The 13,172-nt window shown below is 35.6% G+C and overlaps 1 protein-coding gene across 8 annotated transcripts in view; it reads left to right on the top strand.

Moving 5' to 3' along the window:
• Window positions 1-13,172, top strand: part of LOC105283486 (phospholipid-transporting ATPase ID) — a 43,015-nt gene that overhangs the window by 22,430 nt on the left and 7,413 nt on the right. For 2 of the 8 annotated variants that reach the window (XM_011346281.3, XM_011346277.3), the window contains exons 1-8: window positions 696-946; window positions 5,937-6,477; window positions 8,999-9,057; window positions 9,188-9,400; window positions 10,063-10,268; window positions 10,368-10,523; window positions 10,705-11,347; window positions 12,718-12,897. In XM_011346281.3, coding sequence (XP_011344583.1) covers window positions 803-946; window positions 5,937-6,477; window positions 8,999-9,057; window positions 9,188-9,400; window positions 10,063-10,268; window positions 10,368-10,523; window positions 10,705-11,347; window positions 12,718-12,897 — 2,142 coding nt within the window. In that variant the 5' untranslated portion in view covers window positions 696-802. Of the gene's footprint in view, window positions 1-695; window positions 1,030-5,813; window positions 6,478-8,998; window positions 9,058-9,187; window positions 9,401-10,062; window positions 10,269-10,367; window positions 10,524-10,704; window positions 11,348-12,717; window positions 12,898-13,172 lie in introns of those variants that run through there. The other 6 variants (XM_026971515.1, XM_011346282.3, XM_011346280.3 and 3 more) reach the window with 5 other exon arrangements.

Raw genomic sequence — 13,172 nt, 5'->3', positions numbered from 1 at the left:
CGAAAACTGCAAGATTTGACCATAAGGGATGTATTGATCAGGGACGTCGCGATATAACATTGTGAATCATCCAACTGCAATTTTCTTCATCGTCGTTGTCGTCTATATTGTCGTCCATATTACTGCTTTTTTCTACTCGCGATTTCACATTAGATTTCCACGATATCTTACAGAGTGATCTCGCCGACAAGAAAGGTTATTAACACAATGCCGCGAGTTTTTGTCGCCGAAAGAAGAAAATTCACGTTTGTACCCTGGAAAATTTCTGCAAATCAAGATCCTCATAACGTGTCTGGACGAGAGCGAGAAACTGGATTTTCCGAAATCTCTCATCAGAACGGACAATCACGTTTTATCAGGTGAAAAACGCGTGTTTCATTGCAGTGGTGTACCAAGTGGGGGGTGGCGGTGACCGAACACTCGGCCCTCCTACGGAGAGAGGATGTCGATCGGGCCGCAACCGGGTCGCGACCGGAAAACGGAGAAGAAACGGCATCCAAGTGGTGGTGCTGGTGCTGGTGCTGGTGCTGGTGCTGGTGCTGGTGCTGGTGTTGGTGGAGGTGGTGGTGGTGGTGGTGGTGGAGGTGATTGTGGTGGTGGTGGTGTTGGTGGTGGTGGTGGTGGTGGTGGCGGCGGCGGTGGCGGTGGCGGTGGTGGAGGAGAAGGAGGTGGTGGAAGTGGAGGAGCAGGTGGTGAAAGAGGAGGAGGAGGAGGAGGCGGTGACTACGCGGTGGTGACCGAGCATGGTGGAAGAATTAGGATTGCAAGGTGCCAGCCGGTGACCTACTAATGCGGTCCCACAATGATTCGCGAGGACGAGACGAAGATGGGCTCCGAGTGGCAGAACTATATGAGAGGCGAAGCGCGAAACGGATGGAACGAAATCGTCTCGTCGCCGGCGTCAGCGACACGGATCAGGTGCCAGAAGGCAACAGAAGAAGAAGAGGTTGGCCTTATAGAGGATTTATAGTTTGCGTAGGATAGACGATGAGCGTCGAGGTCGACACGCTGGAACTCGAGGTCTTCGAGGTGAGTCCTCAGTCATTCTCGAGGACACGACGAACGGAAGTCTCAGAAGCGAGGTGTCGATGCCACTTTTAATGAGAGATTATGGAGCAGGGGAAAAGAAAAGATGGCTCGACGAAATATTCGGTGATATCGATTATCGAACAATTATCGGCAAGATTTGTCCGATAAGATGATTAATCCTAATCTCTTGATATTGTCATATTTCTGTTTAATGAAACCAAAAATTCTAATGCTTCTCTTTTGAAAAAAATTAAAATGACTAATGCATTGTTAAAATTGTATAATTTTTTCTAGTTTTGTATATCAAACAAATAAACACGCGTGAACATTGTTTTCAGTATTCAATGGATGAAGAAAAAATATGAATTCGTTTTTTAAAGAGATAAATTGCCTCGTACATAATGAAAAGAACCTGTCATGCAAGCGTTATTCTACGCATGATTTCATGCTGATGTAACTACATCTAGCAATAGATGTACCAATCATAGGTATTTAATCAAGGTTTAATCATAATCATACAGAGTGTCCCAGGTTTTTTTGTATAAACTTTACAGTATGTTCTATGAGCTGAAATAAGAAAAAAATGTTACATAAACGCTTTATTGAACAGTTATAGCAAAAATATAAAATATGTAAGAAGCAATTTTTCACTTAAAGTTTCACCTGAGTTATACAATTACCTTCGATCGTTTCAAATAGTAAACAAGAAGAAACAGATAAGATAAACATCATTCAAATAATAAATGCTTTTCCTGTCGAGGACATTATGGAATATGCACTGACGAGAGTACATTTAGAGGCAGCATTTTCAATTTTGTAATAATCATGTATGGTCATATGAAAATCCGTATGCTGTTCGAAAAATATATGCTTTTCAATATCAAATAAACTGTAATGTATAGATGGGCATGTACAATAACATGCTAATTGACTCCAAGTTCTTGCCAGAACGTTTGAGTGCACATACTTTTCCTAACTTTCTCAGCAATGATTTAGCGATTGCTTTGGAAAATGTAAAAATTATTATCTCGCTAACACATGAGGACACAGTTAAATGGATGCCTAGCGCATTACGAAAGACAAGTACGACAATGGACATCATCCCGAAAGGTGGATTGGTTGAGGAGGATCGATACCTTGGTCTCCAAGGTCACCAGATCTTACGCCGTTAGATTTTTATCTATAGAGCACAATGAAAAACAAAGTTTATTGAACACAAGGGATGAACTAATACAACTAATACAAAGAATTATCGATACGACGGCAGAGATGAAGCAAAATCGGAACGAAATTTCTAGGGTGATAAATTCAATATTCAATATTACATTAATATCAAGCTTTTATTGACATGGGAGGATGATACTTTGAAATACAAACTTAGGTGAAAAAGTGTTTCTTACATATTTCATATTTTTGCTATAACTTTTTAATAAAGCGTTTATGGACCTATGTAACTTTTTTTTACGTTAGCTTCTAGAACATACTGTGAAAGTTTAACGGAAAAACCTGGATAGTCTGTGTAGTCTAAAATAAAAATTGAGTATGATGCTTGTCAAATATGTATACAAACTGTGTCTCTTCAAAATTAATTAACTAAACTGTTCATCACAATACTTGTTCGGCCATATTTTTAACCTTTCGCTGTGACACGTTTTAATCAGAAAAGCTCACCAGGTATGACAAATTTTAATAGTCATTTTTAAGTGCAAATGTGCAACTTATAATTTTTAAGATATCGTGTTTTTTATTTAGATAGTTTTTGCACACTACAGCCGTTTATTTCTTTACAATGATTAAATGATTCTCAAACAAAAAATATACAAAAAATTTTAATTGTTTTCCGTATCGAATCGAGAGGAAATAGTTTTACTTTGTGAATATACAACGCCAAGGCTGAAGAATTATGTAATTTCCAACACGATGCAATAGACTTCCGTTCGCTAGCCTGCGTGCCGTTTGGCAAATAATGCGCTTTGAACGTGAACTTGTTATTACCGAACAGAGTACTGTGTTATTGAACACAGATCTTCCACAGATCTCAATTAACAAATAGGCGCGTTTCTTTCCTATCCCTACTATTAATCATGTTTTTTCTATTGCATTCCTTATTTATTCTTATCACGTCATAGTTATTTATATTAAATGGATCATTCATATGTATCCACCTAATTAAATAATCATTGTCCTAGTTAAATAAAAAATGTCCAATTCAGAAATCAATGTCCCCTATGTGTATATATATAAACGTAATTGATATATCTATATATCATATCATACTGTGATATTTACGGCAATATAATTACTCGTTAAGCACCCTCAATTGTGAAAAGCTTGCATATAGAAATCTTCACGCTAGCAAGTATGACATTAACATTATTAAAAATATTCATAACTTAAATGATTAATTATTAAAACTTAAAATATAAAATATAAAATAATGTAATATTTCTTGAGATTAATAAACACAAATTTAAAATATAACCATTTTACAGTTAATTTCTTACGGAAATTTAATTTTTTCAATTCGATTACATGAAACTATATGGAATCGCAATAAGCGTTAATTTGAACGCAACGCCGCGCACGATCGTACTGCTTATAATTCAATGAAGCTCTCGTAGACGTTTCAGTTTACGTCCATCGATGCGAAGTTTTATATAGTGGAGTATACCGGAAAAAGTCTTGATTCTCGCTTCGTCCATGACATGTTTCATACGTGCATGCCGCGATCTATACTCACGTGCGCCGTCGTAGTGCTCTTTCTCGTAACGCGTAATACTGGAGCACCGCAGATCTTCGAGGGAGGCTTATTTTATATTTTATTGATGTGAATTGGATGAAGCTCTATTTGACGAAGCGCGCAATCGATATAATCGAAGCGCGACAGTCGTAACGCGATGGTTCTTTTCTTTTAAGAGTATATCTATTTTCTTTCAAAGTATATGTACTTTCTCGATTACTTTCCTCGCTTTGTTTTATTTGCTGACATTTATTTACTGCGAGGTTGCAATACATACGTTTGTTATCGGAGATTTCGTTAAATTAACATTGATATTGATTAGTTTGGACAAAGCCAATTTAAATCTCTTTTATTAGCGATTTCTCGCTCTTATGCAATTTCATCGTAAAAGTGCGATGTCTCGCAAGATAAGGAGTTGCAGACTTTCGCGAGGCTTCTCAAAGTAGCTGATTTATATATTTAAGTGTAGTTGCAAACAAGATATGCCGAAGCAGACAGCGGCGCTTTAATCCTGTTTTATACGGAGAGCATTAAATTATAAATAGTCGGCATCGATAAATAACAGAGTCGACGTCTCTTGGAACTAATGCTGTAACTGTTTATCTCAACAAAAATTCGATATCGATAATTTTCAGTTCTTGATATACTTTTCGATTATATAAAATGTTTAATACTTTTTCATACCAATTTTTCATTAATAATGAAAAATAAATAAATCCCTTTACATTTCCTCATGAACGCTTTGTGGTCCAAATGAATTTGTCATTTTATTGTAGAACACGTAACTTTGACTCCTAAATCGTGTGTGCGTTTATTTGAATATTTCAATATCCAACTAATGCAACACAGAACGTAAATTTATATGAAGTACATTTGTTACATCATATTAAATAGACATATTGTTGAACTGACTTTGAGAACAACTAAGAGTCATTAATGCTATGTTAAGTCAAATTCAAGACAGGACTGCGAAGAGTTAATTTCCTATTTATTATGATTATTCCTCAATTAATTCCCCATTGCACATGTTAGGGTTGCACGAGACCCAAGACAAGACAATATTCGTGAAAATATTTTATTGGTCTTGAAAATTTTAATCTTGTCTTGATCTTGAGTGAATTTTTGGACCAAAATCTTGTCTTGTCTTGTCTTGTCTCGATTTTAACAATTAATCGAAATTAACAATTTTTATCTAACAATTGTTAATAAATGTTAACAATTGTATACTCAACAATTATTTACAATAATATTTAATATAATCTTTATAATATAATTGAAAATAATTATATATATTTATGTCATTTGTCTACTCTTCTCAAAACAATACATATATATGTATTTATATGTAACGTTACCCACTTGGTAGGAGACAGAAAAATAATATATCTATCCTCTTCTGCTATTCCAAGCTAGCCCAAGAGCCGAGCTCACATGTACGCGATTTTCACTTGTTATATTATACGTGTGAAGTTACAAAAGACTTCCGTTTACATTTTTCAATGACGAATTGACGCAACAGTTTTTTCGAAGAATAAATTCTAATATAAATATGCCTAAAAGAAATACTATGAAAGAGAAAGTAAATTTTCTTTTACAATTGATGGCTGGACTGCGCCAAATTTTGAATCATTACGGAGTTACTATACATTTTATAGATAACAATTGGAAGTTTCAGTCATTAACATTAGATTTTCATTACATTACACCATCAAATGGAAAGCATACTGGGAAAGATATTGCTAACTTTTAATTTAATTTTACCTTTTTTTAAAACCAAGAATCTTGACAAGATCAATAATCTTGACACCTTCGTCTTGGTATTGTCTTGATAATTAATTACAAAGTCTCGTCTTGATCTTGTCTCGGAATGTGTGACAAGACCAAGACAGTACTAAGATTAGTCTTAGTATCTCGTGCAACCCTAGTACATGTACACTCCCCGCATTTCCAATTCTGTTTGAGCGTCTCCACTAACAATCATTGCGCATTTTGAATTCAATTAACAATCGTTAATTTCCGCTAATTGTGATCGTGAAAATCGTAGGTATAACAAAAAAGCGCATTTGCCATGCCAAACGGTGTGTCCTCGACCGATCGTTTCTACCCGTCCTCGAGCTCTCGAGCTCTCAAGTGTAACGCGTGCGCTATGTCGCGCAACAATCGTAAGGTGAAGGACTGCAATGACGAGGACGAATCAGCGGATACGACGACGCATCGTGGTGCCGCGAGGATGACGACGGCAACAGCAACATCCACGAGGAGTAGCAACGAGGCTGCTGGTCGCAAATATTCGACGCAAGAGGCCGAGGAGGACGACGAAGGCGGTGGCAATAACCGCAGGAAGCGGAAAAAACGGCGGAAAACGCAACGTAGCAAGCAATTGCAGCTGCAGCAATCTTCGCAGTTGGAGCTGACGGCTAGCCAACAGCAGCGATCGCACGTAGCGTCGCTCACGCTTGCCTCCTCGTCTGACGAGGTAGTGGAAGCTGGTGAGTGCTCGAAAAGAGACTCATCCAGCAGTTTGGGTGGTGGTAGTCGTCACAACACCCTGCGCGAATCTTTGCTGACGGTGCTGGGCAAGCTGGTGATTTGGCGGGGTACCAGATACCATTCTGCTACTACCGCCACTACATCCTCCTCGTCGGCGCCGCCAAATTCGCCGCCTGCTACCGAATGCATCGGTCGTAGCACATCTTTCTTCTCTAGCGGTGAGTTCCCATGGCGATAACGAGAATCATTGAATGGCTCTGTTGCTCCTCTGATGGAAACCTAAGCGCTAGCACCTCGCATCAAAATCGAGTCGAATCAGTTCTAGCTGGCTGCGATTGTCAGTGTGCATCTCTAAATTGAGGCTTATCAAGAGACACAGTAGTGTCTCGCCCCAAGTTCACGTGCAAGCAAAGAACGACTGGCGAGTCAGATTGTACATTTACGTAATGCATATAGCTAAGCGGAACCACAATTATAATCGTAACAGTTAAATTAATTAAATGGTTAATAGATTCAATCGATAGGCAAAAGTCTTTTGTATCCTTTATGTTAGGAGAGTGTTAGTAATCTTACTGCACGTTTTATGAGAAAAGATGCTCTAAGATGTTCGTAGTAATAACTAAATTATCAATTATATGCTTGATTATATGATATATCACATGCGTGAAGCACGTATTTATTCACGTAAGCATGCAGAATATTAATTATATGTCATTGTACTAAAAAAAGATTTAATATCTTTAAAACATTATTTACAAAAAAAGAAAAGTACAATCGCGCACGCGCGCGCACACACACACACGGGGGGAAATTATAGAAAAAGTAAATGCATATATAAACAAGACCTCTTTTAAAAATGATATAACTTTATTTTATTTCATTTAATATGATTTAATATGATCAAATAAGTATCTAATTTAAACTAGACAAACATGCATATGTATGTCTATATCATTCTACATTTCCGATGACGTTATGGCAAACAATAGTACAAGTTATACGCAATAGATATGACGATCAATACTACCGACTTCGAACGTAATGCAAATTTCAGCAACTTATGTGCTTTACGTTGCTATCAAGGTTTCGCACCTTGGATATGGTCGAATGACTTATTAAAATTTACTAAACAAGAGCGCGTAGTATCCACGTGTTTCTCGCGAATATACAGAATGGTGGATGTATAAGCCTGCTACGTAAACTGATTCGATCGTTCTCGGTACTGACGAACTTCACCTCTTGCTTTGCATGAGAAACCAATGATTAATAGTTTATCCAGTTATGTGGAATTGCAGCAGGAATATAACAAGCAAGTGTAAAGCAATGCATTCGACTATAAGAACCGATTAAATTCAAAAGAGATCATCTATAGAACAAATGTTATACCTTTCATTTTCCAGTTATGAAAATTGATTGACTTGTATTCTTTTCATATGCGAAAAGATAATAAGTGACCAAATTAACATTAATTTTGATATATAAATTTTTTTTGTTTATTATGTATAATTTTTCTTGATTTAAATTCTTTATTAAATGAGACATTTATAATCTTTACATCTTATACGCATGTGCGCACGCATACGTAGAGGATGGGGCGCTTCAAACAATATAATTGAATAATTTAGTTTTAGTGATAACAAAAATACTTCAGACGAATATTGCTTGGCTTCATGACTGACTAATGTCTATATTTTAATTGAGTATTTTACAAAACTTAAAACTAGTACGTAGTTTACAAATGAGATTTCGTTCAACAAAATCTTGATTAAAAACATGTTGTCGTTTTGCTATTTCGGTAGATCTCTATATATTTTTTATTATTATTTTATTTTCTTTATTAGAAAATAAAGAAAAACATATTTTATTGTATTTACATATAAAAATGAAGCTGATCTTTCTATCTTCTTTATTCCATGCCTCCACCTTCAAAAGAATTGTTGACATCAGAATGTGTCATTCATGAAGCTAAACAATTATTCGAAGCATTTTTTTATTATTAAAAGTGAACAGATCAGTCATTTAAATACTCTTTAAGTATTTAAGAAGTCTTTTAAGTACTCTTCTCTTTTTCTCTATCTCACTCCCTTCGTCCCTTTCTGCATGCGTGCATTTATCTGACAAAATTAGTTTAATTTAATTCATCACCAAGCGTATTTTAGCGAATTTTCCATTTACGCCAATTGGATTATTTAAGATTCGTTATTGATTATATGCCTATATAATTATTTTTAAGATTTTAATAAATACAAATATTTAAATTATTTATGAATTACGCTTTGCTTATGCTGTTGTATTATAAATATATTATTATTAAGTAGTAGTCATAATCTTCTAAATTTAAGTAATTGTGTGTTACACACCTTAACACATCCATTGCATGACGGTCACTGATGACATCATAGTAATGAATGTGTGTTACAAATCGTTCACACGATTCGGTCCTTTGACCGATATCGATTATATCGATAATTTTGCCGAATCGGTTGCTAGTGGCGCATATGCCATAGTGGAGGCATTCAGATGATTCGGTTCTTTTATGGTTGAGGCTGATTCAGCAAAATTACCGATACGGTCAAAGAACCGAACCGTGTGAAAGATCTGTTAATCTAGAAAGGGTAAACAAATCAAGAACACCTTTGTATTAAGTGCAATCTAATGAGAATCATTGATTAATCATTTGTTATGTAATTATATAAAGACCGTACGTACTAAATATATTTTATTGTATTATTTTTACAGAAACAGAGAGGCGGATTCGCGCCAACAATCGTGAATACAACTCACAATTTCATTATGCGGTAAAATAGTTTCCTACGCTATTATCTGTTTTTATATACGTAACAACTGAAATGTATCTAAAAATAGATTTTGATATAAATACGTTTATTAGAAAGGGAGTAAAAGTACATAATATATTTTTACTTGTAGAATAATTACATCAAGACGTCCAAGTATTCAGTTCTGACGTTCCTTCCATTAAATTTGTTCGAGCAATTTCAACGACTCGCCAACTTTTATTTCCTATGCCTGTTAGTACTTCAGATGATCCCCGCAATATCCTCCTTGACCCCTATCACCACAGCTATACCGCTTATAGGGGTACTCACGCTCACTGCCGTCAAAGATGCCTACGACGACTTTGTAAGTATTTTATCGTCGATTTTGCTTTTGTTTCTCCTCTTACTACATTTTGAGAAAACATGTAAAAAGAAAAAGAATTACGTATTAAACCTAATATACAATTGCAGAATTTAGGTAAAAATTTTTCACAAAAATATTGTGATATATGTATACTGTAATCTTATATAGTATTTTTCAGAATAATCCCTTAGAAAAATAATACAATGATTTATTCATCCTAAAGTCTTATTACATATTTACTTTACATTCTAATACCTTATCTCTTGTTTTATTCTTAAATTTATATTGATTTTAATCTAACTTTAACTCTTCTTTAATCCTATTTTCTATTTCTTTCTCCTTGTCTACTCGCCTTATATATCCCTCGCTTTTTATGTTCTACTTGTATATATTACATCTCGTCCCGTTCTTCTTTAAATTCCGATTTTTATTCACATTTCCTCTTCTAGCTTTCTTTTTAAAATATATTTTTTTTTATGCTTTAAATACAAAAACTATACAAAAAAGGCTACATTGAAACAGAGAAGGAAGGGACTAGAATGTTATTCGCAAAATAAAACCCAGCAATAATTTAATTTGTTGTATGCAATTACAATAGTAATTAATTTAAATTATAATTAAGTAATACAAGCTATATTTAAACATATAAATTTAATTTGCAGCAACGGCATAGCAGCGATTCTCAAGTAAACAATAGAAAGTCCCGAACATTACGGGGTACTAATTTACGCGAGGAGAGATGGTCGCAGGTACAAGTGGGTGATGTAATTAGAATGGAGAATGATCAGTTTGTGGCGGCAGACGTTCTACTCCTGACAACTAGTGAGCCGAACGGCCTCTGTTACATCGAAACAGCGGAATTGGACGGGTAATAAAAACTGTTTATAAAATTGTTCTAGTTTGTGTTATTATAAACATTATATTTGTCCGATAAACTATTCTAATGACTCAAATAAAATCCCTATAGAGAGACGAATCTGAAATGTCGTCAGTGCCTGCCCGAAACTGCCGAGATGATGGATAATCACGAGTTGATCGGTCAGTTTGATGGGGAGATCGTTTGCGAAGTCCCTAATAATTTATTGAATAAATTCGATGGGACGCTCACGTGGAAAGGACACAAGTAAGATTCAATTGCACATAAGTGGAGCAAGGCGCGAGAACAGACTGCTTTAAATAAAATGCTAAAAATTATTACTAATTTTCACATCACATTATTTATAAATTGTAAATTCAATGAAAAAAACCACACACTACTTACTGTAAATTTATTATTATTACTAATTTTGTTATTATCTTGGCAGGTATCCATTGGATAACGACAAGATAATTTTACGGGGTTGCGTACTGAGGAACACGCAATGGTGCTACGGCATGGTGATCTTTGCGGGCAAGGATACCAAACTAATGCAAAACTCAGGGAAGACGAAATTTAAAAGGACCTCCATAGACAGGCTACTGAATCTTCTCATCATCGGGATCGTGTTCTTCTTGCTCTCCTTGTGCTTGTTCTGCATGGTCGGCTGCGGCATTTGGGAGAGCCTAGTGGGCCGTTATTTTCAAGTGTACCTACCATGGGACTCGCTAGTGCCGAGCGAGCCTATTACCGGCGCTACAGTGAATGCCCTACTCGTATTCTTTTCATACTCAATCGTATTGAACACAGTAGTGCCGATCAGTTTGTACGTGAGTGTCGAAGTGATACGATTCGTACAGTCATTCCTGATTAATTGGGACGAGGAAATGTATCACGCGTCCACGAAAACGCACGCGAAAGCGCGAACTACAACACTGAACGAGGAACTGGGCCAGATAGAGTATATATTCTCCGATAAAACCGGCACATTAACGCAAAATATAATGACTTTCAATAAGTGTTCCGTGGCGGGCAAGTGTTACGGCGATGTCATCGACGAGGTCACTGGCGAAGTCATCGATTTGAGCGAGGTGAGTGAGTCGCTATTCTTCGCCCGCAGCGCAAGGATCCTTGACGCTGATGATCAGGATACGTGTCCCGCTACATTCCACGTTGTCTATTATGAAATTGTGTGCATTATCCGAGACAAGTGCAACACGTTATCTATATTTATATAGTTGTGCTTTTAGCGTGAGAACAGTACTAGTGTGTCACATGCTTTTGCTGAAAATTTTTGTTACTGTAAAAAAAGGACCATATCACATTGTGAATAAAATAATTAAAAATTATATTAGATCGATATATGAAAAATTTATCATTGAATTGAAATGAAATTAGATACCTGGAATTATTTAAATGACGGATTAAAAAATTTCTTAAAATAGATCATAATTCTTGGAGAAAAAGCGTATTAGTACCGATGATGACAGTTTCGCTTCAATTTTATTATAGTGTTCCGTGTTTAATTTCATTTGTCAGTAAATGCGACAAACGTTTCGTATCAACAAAAAATTATATTCACAATATACAATTGGAATATTATGACTCTTTTCGTTACAATCACTATTATTCTAGTCTAAGTTGTATGAAGCACAATGGCTACGCAAAAAGAGAATGTTTACTAGGGAATATTTTTGCAACATTTTGATAATATATATATATAAATGTATTATATTTTGCCAAAATGTTGCAAAGATGTTTTCTAGTAAAAGTTCCTTTTTTGCATGACTATTGTGCTTTATATATATATATATATATATATAAAATAAATGGATAATCGTAATAAATAAAACGTTTTACTATTTGCTTTACTATTTTAATATTATGCGATTAGTGTTTAAATCAGTAATTCTTGCATTTTGCTGTACGCTTTTTATAAGTATAATTTGTAGAAAATATTCTTTTTTTTTGTCTGTGCGTTACGATTCTCTTCAGTAAAAATACAAAGTAATGCAAGATTATTCATACAAACATGATGTCTATTTGTTTCTCGTATATTTGCGCGAGATCTCATGTACGTCACTTACAAAAGAACATCGCAAACCCGAGCTTTTCGATTTATATGAAATTTGTAGATATATGGAGTGACTCAATACATGAATAACGATATGCATCTTTTCTTAAAAAAACCAAATTTTAATTGTGTTTTTATCACTTTGTAGTCCTCAACTTAAATTAAACTTTTCGTTGGAAATATTTTTGCCTATCTCTTGTAAGTTAGGAGTTATACGCGAAAGAGTGAAGGCGTTCTTTTAGCAAATATCTTCAGAGGGCGATAGAACACGAATAATACATACGATTATTCATGTATCGAGTCACTCCGTTAATCTACAAATTTCATCAAACTCGAGGAGTTCGGGTTCGTGGTGTTCCCTTGTTAGCATGTGTGTGCTGCATGTAGACGGACAGAGCTGTCCCAACGCTGACGATGCATTGGAAGAGCGGGCAGGAATTCGTACGCCCAATTTATACGCCATTAAACGATCCGAATGTACGTCTCCTGGAACAGGCGGACAGAGTGTCCAGTTCAACGCCGGAACCTGGCATCAATGGCAGCCCAAATATCCTGCACAAGTCTTCAGTACGCATGTTGATAATTAGCACCTCTCTCATCGTGATTTCTACACGCTATTTGTATACGCTATCGCTTTTTATCTGTTTATCACTGTACTCGCATGTATCACTTACAATGTCCACGTGACTTTACATATTTCCATTATTCCGTTCGTTATTTCATTATTCAATAAATTATTCAATAAAATAAAGCGGTGTGGACCGAGTTACTGTGGTATTGATAATTTATGAATTATATATTTGTGTCGTGTTCTTGCACATTTGTAATTAGATGCTATATAG

Source organism: Ooceraea biroi, chromosome 1 (genome assembly GCF_003672135.1).
Source record: "Ooceraea biroi isolate clonal line C1 chromosome 1, Obir_v5.4, whole genome shotgun sequence".
Classification (NCBI taxonomy): Eukaryota; Metazoa; Arthropoda; class Insecta; order Hymenoptera; family Formicidae; genus Ooceraea; species Ooceraea biroi.
Note: the sequence above shows the minus strand (reverse complement) of the source record. Positions and strands in the feature narration are given on the sequence as shown.